Source organism: Notechis scutatus, chromosome 4, assembly GCF_049901735.1.
Source record: "Notechis scutatus isolate UNSWTSFEM ecotype Mainland chromosome 4, rNotScu1.2, whole genome shotgun sequence".
NCBI lineage: Eukaryota > Metazoa > Chordata > Lepidosauria > Squamata > Elapidae > Notechis > Notechis scutatus.
Genome location: NC_142012.1, coordinates 100,685,864 through 100,706,634, shown reverse-complemented (window position 1 = coordinate 100,706,634; position 20,771 = coordinate 100,685,864). Strand labels below are relative to the sequence as shown.

General features: G+C 41.5%; 1 protein-coding gene across 1 annotated transcript in view; it reads right to left on the bottom strand.

The window, feature by feature from the left end:
* The window catches only part of DNTT (DNA nucleotidylexotransferase), a 227,853-nt gene that overhangs the window by 149,334 nt on the left and 57,748 nt on the right, over positions 1 to 20,771 (bottom strand). The window contains exons 4-7 of the mRNA XM_026670718.2: positions 19,314 to 19,484; positions 14,195 to 14,266; positions 8,919 to 9,042; positions 5,040 to 5,172 (exon numbers count right to left, since the gene is read on the bottom strand). Of these exons, the coding sequence (XP_026526503.2) occupies positions 5,040 to 5,172; positions 8,919 to 9,042; positions 14,195 to 14,266; positions 19,314 to 19,484 (500 nt within the window). The remainder of the gene's footprint in view (positions 1 to 5,039; positions 5,173 to 8,918; positions 9,043 to 14,194; positions 14,267 to 19,313; positions 19,485 to 20,771) is intronic.

The window sequence follows — 20,771 nt, the reverse complement described above, 5'->3', positions numbered from 1 at the left end:
TTCCCTATGCTGACTGAGGACTTCTGAGGGCTGTCCACACATCTTAAAGTTGCCAAGTTTCCTCCATACACAGGGTTCTTCCTTGAGTGCTATTCACTATAACTCAATAGGAGAGGAGCATTCAAAGCAGGGCATCCTATATGATTTTGGGATAAAGTAAGAAGTTATGGAAAGATGCCATTCCTTCATAAGTTCTGAACTTCTTCATAAGTTTATACCAGCACCCTGAACTGTAGCTGAATCTAATTTAGTCTTGCATCTACTACTTTACTTTGTTTCTCCAGTATAGCATGAATCGGGAACAAAATCTAAATCAGTCATGCAATAATCTGTCCTGCAAGACATCACTCCAATATGACGGGGTACCAGCTGTGCTAAGACTGTTGCCTTCAAACTCTCTCCTGTCTCTAGGACTCTGCAGTGAGATGTGAGAATAACCTTGGGAGACAGGAAGAAGAGCCGCAGACTAGATAATAGTCTGATAAGAGAAACCTGAGTCTAAAGGAGGGACCCTCCCTAGTCTAGAACAGGGTCGCCAACCTTTTGGACCTCAGGGACCACCAAACTCATAATTTTAGATCCCAGAGACCACTAACCGGTTCTGTGGGCGTGGCCTAATTTGTGGGTGTGGCTTGGTCATGTGACTGGCTGGGTATGGCTTGTATGTAAATATTATAAATATTTATATAAATATTGAATTTTTTATAAAAAAGAGCAACTTTTACCCAAAATCAGGCAAAGCAGGCAGGCACATTCATTCAGAAAACTATCTTTCTGCCATTGGCTAGTAATTTGTCACATAAATTTTGCTTGCAAGCAAACTCATAAAATTAACTCCCAACACACCATGTATGTAAATATTGATTTTTTTTGTAAAAAAGCAATTTTTACCCAAAATCAGGCAAAGCAGACAGATTGAGTTGCTCACAGAATCATTCAGTGATCTATCTATCTGCCATTGGCTAGCTCAGTCTCTCAAATTTGCTTGCTGTGAGTCTGCACTGAATTTGCTTGCAAGCAAACCTTCAGTCCTAAGGGAAGCAGAGCCGAAGATCTAAAGACTAGCTAGAAAGCAAGAAATCTAACCATTTCCTGCTTCTTAGCTAATCTAAATCTCCTGGCACAGCAGAACAGATGATGGTTGGAAAAAGGTAAAATAGCAATTTTAGCAGGCAAGTTTGCCAGGTAAGGATTGAGTGGGCGGGAGCATTCCTGCAGGCCATGTGGGCTGAGCAGCCTTGTGTTTCTGCGCAGCCTGGATTAATTGCTTTGGGAGATTTCTCTGCGGCCCACCAAAATTTTCTCGCGGCCCACCAGTTGGTGACCGCTGGTCTAGAAAACAAAGGCAAGTGAGGGGGAAAGGGCTTCTAGACTTGCAAGATTGATGTCAGCCCTAAGGTAGGGTTATTGTAAGGTTACAGTAACAGAATCTTGCAAGTTTTGCAACCGCCTCCCCTGCCTTTATTTTCCATGGAGCTGGTGAGAATCACTTCTGAGATGCTTTCTCTAGCCCCATCCCTCCTTTGGATTAATATTTTATTTTATTTTATAATAAAAAAGTTGGGTTTGATTCTTTTCATTAAAATTCTGTTAATATAGTTAAATTTTGTTTACATAATTTGCATAACATTACACCCTCTCTATATGTACTGTATGATATAAAGTCCTAATTGTTAGAATTATTGTAAATGCACATCACGCTAAGCTTGTACAGTAATAAACATCAGTATAAATCACTTGTTAGATATATACATGTCTAACTCCATTCCTAGCCAAAATTATCTTCTGTGCAAAAATACTAATATTGTGCATGTATGCGCAGATGCACAAGTGCATGTGCACATACATGTGTGTGCAAGACACAACTCTTTAAAACTGATACTTCCACTTACAGGCTATACGAGCCATGGTGGCGCAGTGGTTACAGTATTACAAGCTACTTCTACCAACTGCCAAACTACTGGTTTGAGTCTCACCAGGCTCAAGGTTGACTCAGCCTTCCATCCTTCCGAGGTGGGTAAAATGAGGACCCAGATTGTGGGGGGCAATATACCGACTCTGTAAACCACTTACAGAGGGCTGTAAAGCATTGTGAAATGGTATATAAGTCTATTGCTTTTCCTATTGCTATGCCTGTAAAGAAAACCACACTTTTAATCATGAATTTCCTGCCTAATTGATGTTACTCATAAATGAATAAAGAAACAGTTAATGAAATAACTTATACCTAATGGAGGTGGAAGAGAATTCATATACCAGTATTGGCTAACCGTTTTGGGCTCCTGTGCCAAAAATTGTGTGTGCACTTGTGCACGGGTGCTCACGTGCCAGCACCCAGAAGGCATTGTGCGCGCCCTCCCCCACACCCCTTGCACGAAAGCTTCTGCAGCCTTTGCAGGCCGAAAAATGGGCCTGTTTCATCACTTCTGGTATTACTGGAAATACAGGAAGTGATGAAACGGACCTATTTTTTGGCCTACAAAGGCTTTCCTCATGCCTTTGGAAGGCCAAAAAAGGCCTCAAACAGGCCGAAAATCAGCTGGAAGGCGCATGTATGCGCAGTGAGGTAAGTTTGCCTATGGCTCATGTGCTGGCACAAATGACTCTGCTTGCCACCTATGGCACGCGTGCCATAGGTTCGCCATCATGGTCATATACAGTCAATCTTCTTATGCAATCAATTCAATATGGATTGTATCAATACATATACGGATAAATAAGCTGAAAACCAAGGCAAATGGGTAGGGAGGAAAGCTAAATATAACAGAGTTCCTGTCCAAATTATTCCATGTTTGCCGATAGATTATCTACATCTTTTATTTCCTCAAAAGCCTACAGAGCTTTCCAGAGATCCTGTCTCTGTGGCTCTGATTTGTCCATTTGTTCTTTGCCTCCAGTAGTTTCCCCTAAAGAAGTGAGCCTATCCAAATTTGGGCCATCAATGTTGGTTCAAAAAGAATCTCCATTACAATGTGACTGTAATGTTTTATCAGAAGGATAACAGTTTAGGCAAATTCATTTTTATAATTGTCTTTTTTGTTTACATCCTTCTAGTTTTACATCTTTCTAGTTTTACCTTTCTAGCCTTCCTCTCACAGCATAGATAAAGTTCTTCAAGTACCTTCCTAACAAATATAATATTACAATTTTTGCAAGAATGAAGTATTGTACACAATATCAGGAGGGGAAAACGATTATGGTTGTAGGTTCATTAGGTTGCTATTATTTCTGCAATATTAAGCTAACTATAATAATATTGCTACAATATTAAATTTCAATATCAAATAAAGATCCACTCTTATGCCCCTCTATCATTATCTGTGGATTCGTTACTGATAGCTGATATTTTTCAGACTTTTTTATTTAGGAATACCAATGAGATCAGAACACATGTCATTTTTATACATAAGTAACTCAAATATATAGGAACAGTGCTGATTATTTATTTAAACATAGAAGCCTCCAGATTTCTCACTTTCAACTATTTTCATGTAAGGTTTGTAGCCTATGATCTGTTTGCTGTGAGGAATTCATGTTTGCCAAAAGAAGCAAGAAGTGTTGTATATAAGAGTGTGCTTCTTCCTGTTTTGCTAAATGGATATGGCATGACAAGAGAAAAAATAACCACCAAATGCAGTAAGAATCCTTTACTTAAGGTGTGTGCATGGGAAAACAAACAGAGATAGGGTCAAGAATAAGTGGTTTCTGAATAGATGTGGATTGAATACAAAAATGTGTGATGCTACAACAGAAGTATGTGGAGGCAGCATTATCATACAGATTGATTGGTTGAAGATAGAACTGCAAAATAAATATATGGAAGGAAAGAGTGAATGGTTTAAGAAGAAGAAAGTGAGTTGGTGAGATCTTGAAAAAAACTGAGGCGAGAACTTTTAAGAACTAAAGACAATGTATGAATTAACACAAATATGTGTATGAATGTATGAAGTAACACAAATATGTGTAGAAAAAAGTGGAAAAAACAAAATGCAAAGTAATGGAGTAAACCAGTGGTAGGATTCAAAAAAATTTACTACCAGTTCTGTGGGCGTGGCTTGGTGTGCATGGCAAGGGAAGGATACTGAAAAATCTCCAGTCAGAGGTGGTATTTGCCATTTCTCTGAACTACTCAAAATTTCCGCTACCAATTCTCTAGAACTGGTCAGAACCTGCTGAATACCACCTCTAGAGTAAATTATTTTTCACTATTTTTTTCTCATTTTGTGCTTTTAATTTCTTAATATTTCATATAAAAGAGCCGTGGTGGCACAATGGTTAGAATGCAATATTGCAGGCTAATTCTGACGACTGCCGGCAGTTCAATCCCGATCTCAAGGTTGACTCTGCCTTCCGTCCTTCCGAGGTCAGTAAAAGGAGGACCCAAATTGTTGATTCTGTAAACCACTTAGGAAGCATTGCATAATTGCTATTGCTATTATTACTCCTTTTCAATAGTCTGCATAACACACTTTACTTTGAAAGGAAATATCCTGATATACTCATCCTGATATGTACTTGTATGACATGGAGACAGCAGGCCTCTTATTTTTCAGTCAGAAGGGGTAAAAAACTGTGTCTCACAGATGTCATTTAAATTACAACTTTGAGCATCCCTCAACATTTGCAATGCTGGTCGAAGTTACTGAAAGTTAAAGTTCATCCCCACCATTATTCTACAATAGTGTTTCTCAACCTTGGCAACTTTAAGACATGTAGATTTCAACTCCCAGTTAGACCAAGATTAGAGCCAACCCAGTCACAGAGAAAGGTAGTAGATCTATAAGGATTTTCTCTCCATGCTTTGGGGACAATAAATGCTCCATATTCTTGTCTACAAGTTGGTTATTTATAAAGCATTATCAACTTTCATTCTACTCTCTCCTGAAATTATTTAGGATCTTTTAATGCAAAACATTTGTATAACATATTTTATTTTAAAAATCCAACCTGATTCAACATAACATTGGCATGGTCTGCAAAAATATTGACCCTGCCCTTCCATAGATAACATTCCCAGAAAACCTGTATTTTATACTTACCTTCGGAAGCCACCAGTTAATGTCACAACAGCATTGGGTAAAATTTTCCACACTGTATCTTGAACGATCTGAGTTGCTGCATCTGCTTCAGCTTTAGATACAGAGCTAATAAGGTCATCATAGTAGAAGAAACCTGAAAAATGATTCTTATGTTATACATCTCGTATTGTTGTAGAATTCAAAGTACTGATTTAATAGCAGAGGGTCTGGTTATTTGTAGCACTGCCTCTCCCCAAGGATCACTCCCAGTTCCATGCGCTCTGATAGGATAGACATACTCTAAATCCCTTCCTCTAAATGTTACCATCTAGTGAAGGGGTGTCAAATTCACATCATCATGGCAGCATTACATGTCATATCAGGACTTTTTTCCCTTTTGCTAAACCGGACGTGGGTGTGGCCAGCACATGATGCATCTGGTCCGTGAACTGGGAGTTTGACAGCCCTAATCTAGTGGGACCTAGACAATGTGCCTCTTCTGGTGGGCCTTACACTTTGGAATACCTCCCTAGGATCCAAAAGGTTCCCACCCTCCTCGCTTTCTGAAAAGTCTTGAATACCTGGCTTGTTCCACAAGCATGTGGGTAGTATAAGGGTGTGGTCTACTAAGGTTGTTTGTGAAGATGTGGAAATGTGTGGAAGGACCAGGAGCTTCCATGTTGGCTTTTCTGCTTTTTATTATTTTGTTGTTATTTATAAGTAACCTAACATTATGTTGCTTAAGATAGGCAGATGTATGCATCTTTTAAACACCTTATAAAGAAAATTTATTAAATAAATGATGAAGTTATCCAGGACAGCTTGAGCAAATTGAAGATGTGTGGACTTCAATTCTTATAATTCTGGCCGAGGAATTCTGGGAACTGACATCCACAAATCTTCAAGTTAAGCCAGTTGAGAAACTAGTCTAATGGATAGAATATGTGCATTAAAAAGTAGTAGACCTAAGTTGAAACTAACCCTAGCAGAAACATGGGTTACTTGCCATTGCCATGTAGCTAAATATTATCTATTTCACAGGGAAGAAATTATGATTAAAAGAAGTGTAAGAATACATTAATGCCAGGTCTCTGCAGAAAAAAGCAGAAACAGAAGAGACCCTGGGAAAATCCCCCAAAAAGTCTGCAGGAAAATTCCCCACCCGTTTTCCTACCAATTGATCATTCTTTATTTGGGATCGCAGGATACTGTCTCCAGCTCTGTTCTCAGGGGGAGAGAGAGAGAGAGAGAGACTTTTGGCTTCATGCAAGGAAAGTAGCAGAAGCAGCAGAAGTCTTTCTTTCTCTCCCCCAAACTCCGCCAGAAATGAGTCTTTATGAGACTTGTCGCGCTGGCACAGCCTCTTGGAGCAGGTTGCCTTGTAGGGTCCCAAAGACTCATTTCTTGCAGAGTTTTGGGGAGAGAAAGAAAGACTTTTGCTACTTTCTTTGCATGCAGCCAAAAGCAAAAGCAGCAGAGACTCTGGGAAAATTCCCCAAAAAGTCTGCAGGAAAATCCCCCACCCCGTTTTCCTACTGATTGATCATTCTTTATTTGGGATCGCAGGATACCGATTCTCTCTCTCTCTCTCTCTCCCCTGAGAACGGAGCTGAAAAGCAGGTTAGGGAAGGAATGTGGCTGCCTTGGAGGGGGGGTGAGGGACCTCTGTGTGTGTGTGAGAGGGAGGGAGGGAGGGGGAGAGAGAGAGGGAGAGGGAGAGGGAGAGTGAGAGGAGAGAGAATATCACCGCCCTTCAAGGTTAGATCAGATCTCTGTCCACCGCCCCAGCAGCAGTGGTGGAGCTTCAGTGCTTGGCAGGAAGCCAAGTGAGGCATGTCACTCGGTCTTTTTGGCCATGAAAGAAGCGGCCCGGGGATCAGGCAAGGCATGTGGGGAAAAAAGTAGGACACCCCTTGAAAAGACAGCTTAGCCGTTTTTTCAGGGGTCAAAAGAAAATAATGCCTTATTTTCTAAGAAACACGGTAGAAGCTAAGTAAGACCAATGGTGGGGGAGGGAAATCCGCCCCAGGGTGGCTTGCTGAAGTTATAATCTGGGATGACCAAAGGGACAGTCCTGTGACTACTTCAGGTCTGGAATATGGGACTGACTTTCCCACCAACGTCAGCAAGCCACCGTCAGTCAAAATTCATATTAGTGGTCTGCGGGATTTAAAATTATGAGTTTGGTGGTCCCTGAGGTCCAAAAGGTTGCTGACCCCTGTTCTATTTAGAACAAGGATATCAAACCTTGGCAACTTTAAGACCTGTGGACTTCAACTTCCAGAATCTCCCAGCCAACCATGCTGGCTGGAAAATTCTGGGAGTTGAAATCCACAAGTATTAAAGTTGCTGAAGTTGGATACCTCTACTTTAGATCAAGAAAAGGTACAAGAAAAATAAATGTCTTGATAGATCCACGAATGACTGATTGATGACTAGTCAACAAGGAATGCCAGCTTCTAATTGGGTCGCATTAGTTAAAAAGTTCTCCCCCATTTCTAAGTCATATTTTAAGATTGCAAGAAAGCCATATAGTCCTGTTCTATAAAAAGGACTTGTAAGCATTAGTTCAGCCAGTTTCTTAATACTTCAGCTGAGGGACCTTGGTTCTAAAAAGGACAGAAGAAAAGAAGTGATTCCCATGGGCAGAAATTTTTGTTTAAACTGGTAGATTTAATTCTTGTCTTAATCTTTGTTCTTATCAGGCTGTCAAATGTTTCTCTGAATGGGGAAGAAAAGTTAAAAAAAAGGAAGGAAAAAAGTAAACACAGACATCATTGTTTTATATATAAACGATTAGGCATAATATAGGCCACTCTCTGCTCATTTAGTTTTCAGTGTACAGGAGTGGAGGTGGGAATAATGTAGTCTTAAATATTCCTTCTCTGTTATCTTGTGCTGCGTGTGTACATTTTTGTAAGGTACCTCATAATTATTGGGGTTAGATCCTGTATAAATATGCTAAGAAATTAAAATATTCCCATTGAGATTTAGAATGAGATTAAAAATAAGTGTGGATGAGTCATCCCAAAGGTGATTTTTCAAGCGGCAACTGGACTTTCTTTGGGTTTTTTCCTTGAAGATGGTTTGTTTCTTATCCAAGAAGCTTCTAAAGTTCATCAGGAGGAAGAAAAACAAAGAAAGTCCCATTCCTCTTGAAAAATCATCCATGAGGTGAAAGTCTGAGAATCTACATAGATAAGTGTAGATGAGACATCCAAGGATCCTGCATTGGAATTCTGATGAAATTCCTGACTGGAATCTCATTAGATAGTAGAAGTCCTGTCGCTTGTACATGACTCCTACAAAAAAAAAATACATAAATAAAACACCTATAAAAGTGCTGTAATGCAGGGAAATTAAAACCCAGAAAATCCTGGCCATCCAGATATATCCATGTTAGGTACATTCAAGAGCTTGGAACTCTTCTAAAGAAAAATATATTTTACAACCAAAACAATATTTATTTTGATAAAGCATGAACCATCTTACTAACAACCAAAGAGGTGTCTCTCCAAAAATACATTTACTACTTTGTGTTATTTGCCTTGTAATGTTACATGAGACAAACTTCAAACAAATATGTAACTTTATCGTATGAATGGTCATAACTATGAAGGAGATAGGCAGTTTAGAAAAATGAAAAATAAATAAACCGTCTAAAATGTATCTAATTGAACGTCCTTCTGATATTACATGGGGTTATTGGGACTACAGCTCCCAGATTTCCTGGTCATTCTGATAAGGAATCCTGGGAATTTCAATCACAAAATATCTAGAAATCCCACATTAGGGGACACTGCATTAACCAAACAGGGCATATTTGCACACCTATCTGGTGATTTACCAGTGTAACTAATGCTGTTTTCAAGGCTGAACATACAGGTGGATAATTTTTACCTGCTTTTTGCATTCTTGTCAATGTTAGGTTCTTGTTACATTTGACTTCTTCCAGAGTTCGTAGTCCCATTCTGTACCATTTTTCAGATGTCCTCAGTCCAACTCCAAAAACAGAAGTAAAGAGCTATGTAGAGTAGAAATACATTCGGGTTAATAGTCTGTGGAGTGACAGGCCATATGTTTGATGCAGAGTTTCATGTTTTCTCCTGAATTTTAATACAAGAGTTCTAGCCACCCTGTAATTATTGTATTTATTGTAGGGAACTACACAGAAATGAGCTGTAGAGTCCCGTTCCCCCCACCCCCAGGTGACCTCTCTTCCTCTGCTCTTTCTTCGCTCTCCACATAATCAAAGACTGCTCTTCGGATCTGTCACTGTCTTGCTCCCTGCCTCCATCACTATCCTAGTGAACCCAGTGTCTCACAAGACCACATGACCACCCCAGTAGATTGTGAGAAATGCTAAACCCCTCCCGTTTATCCCCCACTTTCTAAGCCGTGGCACCACTGGTCTCTTCTAGCACTTCTTTTGAGGATACAACAATGGCCATTAGAGCCATTGTTCTACTGGGGGGAGGGGGGACATCCCTTCAGTTATGCTTGGAAAACTTGTCTCTGAGCTTTCCTTCAGTCAGGAAATGTATCATCTGACTTTGAGATCTTCACTGCAAAACCCCATGTGCACATTGCCCTTGGCTTCCTTGGACAACCATTTGTTTGGTGTGGAATAAGATCTCCCACCCAAGGCAGGAGGTTGGATTAGAACAGGGGTGTTGAACCTCAAGGCACGGTTGAATCCGGTCCATGGGGCAGTCCTGGTCTACCCAATGCAAAGAGGAAAGATTGGCTCAGTCTACCCAGCACAAAGATCAGGCCAGTGTAGCTTTGGCTCAGTCTACCCATGCAAAGAGGAAAAATCAAGCCAGTGTAGATTCAGCCCGGTCTACCCAGTGTGAATAGGAAAGATCAGGCCAGCATGGCTTCGGCCTAGTCTACCCAATGCGAAGATGAAACATGCCAGCCGTTTGGGGAGTGGCATCAAGCTGACCATGCCCACCCAGTTGGCCACACCCATGCCACACCCACTCAGTCAGCCACACACTCCTGGCCTCCTGAGGTCAACCACAGCCCTGAAGGGGCCCTCAATGAAATTGAGTTTGACACCCCTGGATTAGATCTCTGGGCTCCGTTCCAGCCCTGGGGTTCTACAATTCTATTCTGAATAGCCACTTCAGCTCAGCCTTTATGAAATATGAAGAAAATACATTCCAGGTAATCCTCATTTAAAAGCAGTAATTAGAAGCAGGATTTGTGTCACCCAGTAATGCAACCATAAAGGGCAAAGCATGTGGTTATACCACTTAGTGATGGCAATTCCAGCACTGCCAGTTGCCATCATTAAGTGAATGCCATCCTGTCCTTAAGCACAGTGTCATGTTGAAATGTCTGTGAATATTAGTAGCTCAGATTGGTGGTTGTGTTGTTGGTTTGAGCTCCGAACTTGGTGATATGGTTGCAAATGTTTCGTCCCCATTCGAAGAGTCATCTTCAGTGCACTTATTGTCAATCCAAAAGCTTTGGACAGCCCAAAGTGCACTGAAGATGTCTCCTTGAACGGAGACGAAATGTTTGCAACCAAATTGCCAAGCTCGGAGCGCAAACCAGCAACACAATGTCATGTGGTCACCATTTGCCACCTCCCATCATCTTCCCTGTTGACTTTCCTTGTCGGAAGTTGGTAGCGAAGTCAAAGTTGCAAATGACAACCATGGGATCATGGGACACTGCAACGCTATAATTGCAAGCCAGTCACTGACAGGGGTGGGCTGCTGGGGATTTGGAGGGGTTTGGAAGACTCTCTGGCTAAGATTCTGCACAGTTTGGAGAACCCCCAAATCCCACTCCTGGATGGCCCTGCCCACCCCACCCTGCTCCTCCCAAGAGTCCCCACGTGGCCCATTTTGGATGCAGGTAAGTGCAGGGCACACAGAGGCTCAGGGAGGGTGAAAAACGGGCCTCCTGGAAGTTTGGGAAAGCTAGAAATGGGCCTGTTTCCAGCTTCCAGAGAGCCTCTGGAGCCCAGGGAGGCCGTTTAGAGTGTGTAGGAGTGTGGTGTAGGAGGCTGACTAGGCCACACCCACCAAGCAACCGAGCAGAGAACCCTGCTAAAGAGAACCATTGCTAAAAAATTTGAAGCCCACCCCTGGTCATTGAGTATCTGTATAGCAATCCCAAATCCATGGAGATACTGAGATGTCCATAATTACAAAGTCATATGAGCTGTGGAAAAGTCAAACAAGTGTTTAAGTGAGGAACCACCTTCTATATACCTAAATTTGGAAAGCACACAGATTGCAGCAAGCAGCAGCAAGTACTCCTATCCAATAATATTTGCTATAGATTGAACAGCAATGCAAATATTACATTTATTAATAAAAGTGGGGAAGAGCACAAAAGGAAACAGAGACTTTACTAGGGAGGAGAGACAGAATTATGGGTTTGTAAAACATGTCCCAACAATGAGTAACAACATTTAAGATTCCAATTAGAATTACTTTCTACCCATTGAAATACAACTGTCCACCTCGGCAGGTCTTCCCTCTTTCTTTCCTGAAATACATCACCCAAAAAGGAGGTTTTTAAGCCTTTGCCCTTGTAAAATCTTGTTCTAAGAGGTCGTTTATTCCTTGGTCAAATAAATAGCAACAGCAATAACAGACTGGAATACCACCCCAAACTGCTTTACAGCACTCTCAGGGTTGTTTATCATGCCAGCATATTGCCCCCCAACAATCTAGGTCCTCATTTTACCAACCTTGTAAGGATAGAAGGCTGAGCCAATCCTGAGCCCTATCAGGATCAAACCCCAGCCATTTAATCACCATGCCATCAGGGTTCCCAACAGTAAAGTTTTGTTGGTGCATTACCTAGAGACTAGTTGGTCCTAGAAAGCTATTGAGAAAACAAAGCAATGATCTTCATATAAGTTGATATCTCATAAGATCAATGCATCTATTATGTATGTGCCACCTTGTAAATGGATTGTTTCTCAAAGTTTCATTGCAAGTAATTGAATTGATTGAATTTTAGAGCTGGCTGGAGAGGCCTATTTAAATCTTCCTTTGTGTTGAATCTCCAGGCTTTGAATATGGGTCATGCTAATTTATCTTGTATTTCCAAGAAGATTATTTATTAATGCAAAAACAAGAAAGACAAGAAAAGAATGATTCTGGAATATGTATGGCTTGGCATTTCAGATACAGCAAGTGAAATTATCTACTCTTTGTGAAAAGCATGGTGCTTATGAGGAAGAGCTATTATATTTTGTAATCTCATTTGTCAAAAATTACTTAAATTCTTATCTATTAATTCTCTAGCATTTTGTTAATAGGATCACGAGAATTCACAGAATTGTTATTTGCTCTTGCACAATGGTCAGAATAAGGTTTGTAAAGCATGAGTTATCCCTGGCAGGAAACCAAAAAAAAAAAAATTAAACTTTTCCATCACTCAGAAATATTATCTGCTTTTTAAAACACTCTCTGCAAAGTTAGATTTCTTCATGGCCATCTTCCTGTAGTAAATCACTTTATGTGCAATTAAACTTCAGCCTAAACAAATTTACTTGGAAATCAGGCTTAAATGAACCAACTAAATGGACTTAAAATTAAGCCTCAATCCCGATAACTTATATGCTACTGTTAGCATAATTAGCAACAGATAAATGAAATGGTTAATTAATTAATTACTACACTTGTATCTTGTCTCATTCAATAGATGTTGGGCAGCTGAAAAATTATTCATTAAATGCACTGATTGTTGTTCATTAAGAACAAAGAACACCATGGATTGCAAATGCACAATTCAGCAAATAGGTTTTCAGAGCAGGCTCTGAGAGGTTATGTGTCATCTATATTTGATCATCTGTATCAAAGCTTTTCCAGTGTCCAGGTGCTCAAATCCATGACATGAACGAATATTTATTGTAAGTTTTATATCTCGTCTTTCGTCTGGAAACTGACTCATATTTATGATGAATGCAGTCTCAAGTGATCCCCTGTAGTGACCTTCTGACAGGCAAAGTCAATGGGAAAGCCAGATTCACTTAACAACCATGTTATTCCCTGAACAACTGTGGCAAGAAATATCATAAAATGGGGCAAAACCCATTTAATAAATGTCCCACTTAGCAACAGAAATGTTGGGATCCATGGTGGTCAAAAGTTGAGGACTACCTATACACCATTTTTAATAATGTGTTGGGATGACATGTCCCAAAGGTGCTTTTTTTCCAAGAAGCAACTGGACTTTCTGGTTTTTCTTTGAAGACATTTCACTTCTCATCCAAGAAGCTTCTTCAGCTCTTCTCCTTCAGAGCCGAAGAAGCTTCTTGGATGAGAAGCAACACGTCTTCAAAGAAAAACCAGGAAAAAAACAACAGTTGCCTCTTGAAAAAAAAGCACCTTTGGGACAACTATGACCTGGATGACTGCGAATCTCCATCGACATTCGATACAGGCTCGTGATGGTGAACCTATGGCACGCGTGCCACAGGTAACACACAGAGCCATTTGTCCGGGCACACGAGTTCTAGCCAAATTTATCTGCACTGTGCATGTGCAGATGCCTCCCAGCTGATTTTTGGCCCATTTGAGGCCTTTTTCGGCCTCTCAGAGGCACAAGGGAAACCTCTGCAGCCTTTGGAGGCCAAAAGAAGTGACAAAATGGGCCCATTTTTCGGCCTTCAAAGGCTGCAGAGGCTTCCCTTGAGCCCCTGGGAGGCCTCAAATGGGCCGAAAATCAGCTGGGAGGCATCTGCACATGTGCAGTGCAGGTAAGGGGACAGTGGGGGGGGGAATGCGTGCATATGCGCAGAGGGCTTGGGGGGGCGCGCATTGTCTTCTGGGTGCTGGCACTCGAGCGCGCGTGAGAGAGTAATTTTCGGCCCAGGAACCCAATAAAGGTTAGCCACCATTGATATAGGCTCTCCTGCTGGAGCATGGGGTTGGACTAGATGACCTCCAAGGTCCCTTCCAACTCTCTTATTCTATGTTCTGTGCTTTCAGAATTCAAAACCAGTTAGTTTACTCGAAAGGCAGGGGATTTGAGTAGGGGATTACAACTTTCTTAGCCACTGTATTTCCTTCTCAGCCAAACCGGGATTAGATTTCCTTTTCCCTTATAATCCGGTCTGCAGACTCAGAGGAAGAAATGTAGAGGAAACTTATATACAGCCCTTTGGCAACTGTCCAAAAGAAAAGCAGAAACCGACTTACTTTAATTGATCTGTAGTTTTCATCGTTTAGCACTGCTTTCACTTTAGAACTCTCCCCTTCTTCCAATATATCCTGAATGCATAGGAGAGACATATTTGTGCAGGTTTATACACATTTCTGTGGTATTTATGTTGCAATCTAATTACTTCTAATAGCCTCTCAGGCTTTAGCAGTCCTGTTTTAAAATTCAGGCTGAACTCATACACATACTTAAGCGTTGTTGGTTTTGTTAGAAGATAAGCATGCGAGGCATTTTTTAAAATGTTGCTGAGCTTTTTACTCTTGCACAATAAACTGAGAGGAGAATCTGAACAGCAATTCTAGGCAGCATTTAATTATAGTGTCTCCCTCTCCCCTTCCTTAACATCCATCCACATTGCAAAGAAGAAAATATGTCTGTTGCTAAAAGTGATCAAGGGAAGGGGCCGTTTTGCAAATGATCTTTCATTGTAATGCTTTGGTACAAATGCGATTCCTAGAGACTCTCCACAAAAATTAACCTGATGAAATGATCTTGTTTCGAAAACATAATGGGAGGGATTTCTAATGTTTCTCACTAAGTGGTGGGAGGGATATTATCACCTTGAGACAAAGGTTCTCTCCCTTGAACCCAGAAAGAGCTAAATTACATACAATGTTTGAGGTGCAATATGTTAAATATTTCCTCTCTTATGTCAGGGATCAGGTTTAGATCAGAACCCCAGCATTATATCCCAAGGGAGACAGGACTGCAGTGTTCCAATATTTGAGGGGCTGCCACAAGCTATTTTTCAAAGCACCTGAAGGCCAAACAAGGAATAATGGATGGAAACTGAACAAGGAAAGATTCAACCTGGAAATAAGAAGAAATTTTCTGACAATGAGAGCAATCAACCAATGGAATGGAAGCTGCCTTCGGAAGTTGTGGGAACTTCATCACTGGAGGCTTTCAAGAAGAGACTGGACTGCCGTCTGTCAGAAATGGTGCAGGGTCTCCTGCTTGGGTGGTGGGGTTGGACTCGATGACCTACAAGGTCCCTTCCAACTCTGTTAATCTGTATCTGTATATTTGCATGTGATATATTTTATTGTTCCCGCCATACAGTTTTGAACAAGTTGAATACAGGGAATCCTTGACTTATGTCCTCAGTTGGGACCAGATTTACTATTGGTAAGCAAAATGGTTGTGAAATGAGTTGCAACTGATTTTATGACCCTTTGAGCCATGTTTATTAAGCCAATCACTGCAGTTGTTGAGCGAATCATATGGCCGTTAAGCAAATCCAGCTTCTCCTATTGACTTTATCAGAAGCCAGCTGGGAAGGTCACAAATGGCAATCACATGACCCTGGAATGTTGCAACCATTATAAATATATGCCTTTTGGCAAGCACCCTAATTCGCATCATGCGAACATGGGTTTGTAGGCAGAGGTCGTATTCAGCAGGTTCTGACCAGTTCAGGAGAACCGGTAGTGGAAATTTTGAGTAACTAATAGCAGAACTTTTGCGTAGTTTGGAGAACCGGCAAATGCAACCTCTGACTGGCTCCGCCCCCATCTATTCTCTGTCTCCCGAGTCCCAGCTGATCAGTTGGGTCTTCTTTGGTTGCCCTGCACAGGAGAACGGAGCTGGAAAGCAGGTTAGTGGGATGGGAAGGGAATGGAGATTTTTGCAGTATCCTTCCCCTGCCACGCCCACCAAGTCGCGCTCACAGAACTGGTAATAAAAAAATTTGAATCCCACCACTGGTTGTAAGTATGAAAACCAGTCATAAGTCATTTTTTTCAGTGCCGTTATAACTCTGATCAGTCGCTAATGAATTATTGTAAGTCAAGGACTATCTGTATTGAGAGGAGAAAGACCAACGTGGGCAAAAGGAAACCATTGATATGTGTCTCTGAGTGCTAATGCTTTCAAAAAGCACTATGTGACATCTCACATAACATACCTCAATTATTTCTCTGACTTGTTTTCCCATCCAGGGCAGCCCTTCAATGTCATTCACTCGAACTACAGTGAATGGAAGACATTTCAGCAGGGAAGCTGCTCTTCCAAATGCGAGGCAAAACTCTTTATTTTCGTTGAATTCATAGTTTTCAACCAGGATTTCAAACGCATCCTTGAAGCAGTGAAGATAGGAAACAGGGGAAAGATTAGTAACAATTTAGAACAGGCAGAAAGTTTAAAACTTGTAAGTGGATGAACAAATGTCTTTATATTATGATAAATGTAAAACACAATTGTTAATCTGCTAAATATTTTGCTCACAGCTATATTTAATAACATATCCTGCAATGAATCGTTATGTGTTGTTTCAGTTTCCGTTAGCCAGAGAATGTGGACCAATAGAATCTGAATAAATTTCCAGAGCCTAAAAACATAATTGCTACCTTGTTGAATACTTTACCTCAATCTTCTTTCTCAAATATATATATTTACCCATGAAAATGTCTTTTTGGAATCAATCTTTTTGAAACAATCAAAGATAATAGTTTAAAGCAGGTTCAGATTCCAAAATCAGAAGTAAACCTGGCCGAAATTAAAAAAAAAAAGAGTTGATGGAGAGTGTCCATGGATAGGTTGAAATTTGCAAGATGGATGGTGGACATTGCAATCCAAGCCCCACCTGTCTTTATTATGCATACAGTATGACCACAGGTACCAAAGAGACAAAGCTTGGATCGTGATGCACATCTACCATCTATCAGATTTTGATATCCTCCACTCTGAACACCACAGGCTGGGTACCAATATCAGGAAGAATTTGGAGATACCAGAAGCAGTGAATAACCCTGAAGACATTAATATGGCTTTTGCCATTTCAACATTCCAAATCTCACCATTTATTCTGGATTTGCTGGACCTACCTTTCTCTCCCCCCAGGAATCTTGTCAGATTTTACTAATAACTTCTGTTATGACTCCCTTCAAAATTCAAGCGAGCAACACAGAAAGCAGCCGTTTCAAAAGTAAATCAAACAAAAAGGAGTCTCACAAGATAACGGCTGCCATAAATCACAGTCCACAGCAACAAGCTTTGCTTTGTTCGGCAAACCAGTCCTGGCAAAAATTCTCAAGCCTCAGAGCGTCGGCTGTAACTTCTCCACGCAATCAGTCACTTTGTTCCTGGCAAATTGTACTAGCCCAGCTGTGTCCTTTTATAGTCATTGAGGTAACGAGCTAATTTCCTTAATTACTGGCTGTTGTGAATCAATAAAAGTGAATAACCTAAATGCAAATTAGGGGTTGAAAACCTGGACACTTGATTGGTCCTTATACAACAACTTGGGATTGGGCCAGAACCAGTCCCTGATTGGCCACTTTTGGGACTGTCCTTATTGGTCAGTAGTTTGAACCTGTTGCACATTTTCATTGGTTAATAAGGCAGCAGCTAACCCTATAAAAGGGTTACTGCTGCCCACAGCATTGCTCTGTTATGTTCTATCACTTTATTAAAGAGTTGAAGTCACTGGTCAGATGTCTGGTCTCCGTTATTCTCCATACTTAACACTGGCGACGAGGATGGGATACGGAGACCGAAGAGCTGACTAACCTACAGAGCAACTAACAGAGCACGTGGTTGAACACGCACCATCAACGGCAACATGGCCAGCGGTGTCGTACCACCCGCTCCATTCGACCCAGAAACCGAAGACTGGGAGTCGTACATGGATAGGTTCCAGATGTTTCTGGAGACCAACAATTTGAAAAATACAACAGCCGGGAAAAAAAGAGCTATATTTCTAACCCACTGCGGCCCTACCGTGTTTAAAATGGCAAAGTCACTTGCCAAGCCAGCAGAGGTAAAAGAGATGGACTGGGACGCCCTCGAGCCTTTACTACGGGCTCACTACGTGCCCACCGTGCCAACCTTAGTCCGAATATTACCGGAGGGACCAACACGAATATTACCGGAGGGACCAACAGAAAGGTGAAAGCCTTGCTGATTATATCGCGGACCTCCGAAACCTTGGAGGCCTCTGGGATTCGCAGACTTAGAAGAGGCTCTCCGGGACCGTTTGGTTCTGGGCCTAGAAGACGGCACGATCCAGAGTAAAATTATGGCTAAGGGGGACATCAGTCTCACCGATGCCCTTAAAGAAGCCTCGGCAGCAGAGGCGACCAAGAAGTCGGCAGCCCGAATGCGCCGCACCAATGCACCGCCACGTAAACTCGCCACTGATACCTCGCCGCACAGAGAGACACCACAACTCACCACAAAGACCTAGAGTCCCCGTCCGACAGCGATGGGGAAGAGGTCAACCGACTGCGAATGGAGCAAGACCAGTCCATACAACACTCCTTTCGACCGTGTGCCGGTTGTGGATCCAATCACCCACGATCCGGCTGCAAATTCCTCGATGCGCTCTGCCGAAATTGCGGGGAGACGAGGTCACATCGCAAAGGTTTGCAGAAGCAAACAAAACTCCAAACCCCGACAGGCCGAATGCCAATCTTCAGGATTCTTCGCAAATCCAGCTTCTCCTATTGACTTTATCAGAAGCCGGCTGGGAAGGTCACAAAGGGCAATCACATGACCCTGGAATGTTGCAACCATTATAAATATATGCCTTTTGGCAAGCACCCTAATTCGCATCATGCGAACATGGGTTTGTAGGCAGAGGTCGTATTCAGCAGGTTCTGACCAGTTCAGGAGAACCGGTAGTGGAAATTTTGAGTAACTAATAGCAGAACTTTTGCGTAGTTTGGAGAACCGGCAAATGCAACCTCTGACTGGCTCCGCCCCCATCTATTCTCTGTCTCCCGAGTCCCAGCTGATCAGTTGGGTCTTCTTTGGTTGCCCTGCACAGGAGAACGGAGCTGGAAAGCAGGTTAGTGGGATGGGAAGGGAATGGAGATTTTTGCAGTATCCTTCCCTGCCACGCCCACCAAGTCGCGCTCACAGAACTGGTAATAAAAAATTTGAATCCCACCACTGGTTGTGAAAGTATGAAAACCAGTCATAAGTCATTTTTTCAGTGCCGTTATAACTCTGATCAGTCGCTAATGAATTATTGTAAGTCAAGGACTATCTGTATTGAGAGGAGAAAGACCAACGTGGGCAAAAGGAAACCATTGATATGTGTCTCTGAGTGCTAATGCTTTCAAAAAGCACTATGTGACATCTCACATAACATACCTCAATTATTTCTCTGACTTGTTTTCCCATCCAGGGCAGCCCTTCAATGTCATTCACTCGAACTACAGTGAATGGAAGACATTTCAGCAGGGAAGCTGCTCTTCCAAATGCGAGGCAAAACTCTTTATTTTCGTTGAATTCATAGTTTTCAACCAGGATTTCAAACGCATCCTTGAAGCAGTGAAGATAGGAAACAGGGGAAAGATTAGTAACAATTTAGAACAGGCAGAAAGTTTAAAACTTGTAAGTGGATGAACAAATGTCTTTATATTATGATAAATGTAAAACACAATTGTTAATCTGCTAAATATTTTGCTCACAGCTATATTTAATAACATATCCTGCAATGAATCGTTATGTGTTGTTTCAGTTTCCGTTAGCCAGAGAATGTGGACCAATAGAATCTGAATAAATTTCCAGAGCCTAAAAACATAATTGCTACCTTGTTGAATACTTTACCTCAATCTTCTTTCTCAAATATATATATTTACCCATGAAAATGTCTTTTTGGAATCAATCTTTTGAAACAATCAAAGATAATAGTTTAAAGCAGGTTCAGATTCCAAAATCAGAAGTAAACCTGGCCGAAATTAAAAAAAAAGAGTTGATGGAGAGTGTCCATGGATAGGTTGAAATTTGCAAGATGGATGGTGGACATTGCAATCCAAGCCCCACCTGTCTTTATTATGCATACAGTATGACCACAGGTACCAAAGAGACAAAGCTTGGATCGTGATGCACATCTACCATCTATCAGATTTTGATATCCTCCACTCTGAACACCACAGGCTGGGTACCAATATCAGGAAGAATTTGGAGATACCAGAAGCAGTGAATAACCCTGAAGACATTAATATGGCTTTTGCCATTTCAACATTCCAAATCTCACCATTTATTCTGGATTTGCTGGACCTACCTTTCTCCCCCCCAGGAATCTTGTCAGATTTTACTAATAACTTCTGTTATGACTCCCCTTCAAAATTCAAGCGAGCAACACAGAAAGCAGCCGTTTCAAAAGTAAATCAAACAAAAAGGAGTCTCACAAGATAACGGCTGCCATAAATCACAGTCCACAGCAACAAGCTTTGCTTTGTTCGGCAAACCAGTCCTGGCAAAAATTCTCAAGCCTCAGAGCGTCGGCTGTAACTTCTCCACGCAATCAGTCACTTTGTTCCTGGCAAATTGTACTAGCCCAGCTGTGTCCTTTTATAGTCATTGAGGTAACGAGCTAATTTCCTTAATTACTGGCTCGCCCTCCTCCTTCGTTCCAGCTGGATTTGCCTCCTCATACGTCCTCTGTTCCTGACGTTTAACCATAAGTCTTCCAAGTTCTCATCTCCACTGGAAGACTCCCTCAAAACTTCCCTGTCAGCCATTCCCGGCTGATGATCAGATAAGGAACCAGAGGAGGTCAAAGGTCCTGACAATTCCAATACGTCAGGTCTGTCATCCTTTGTC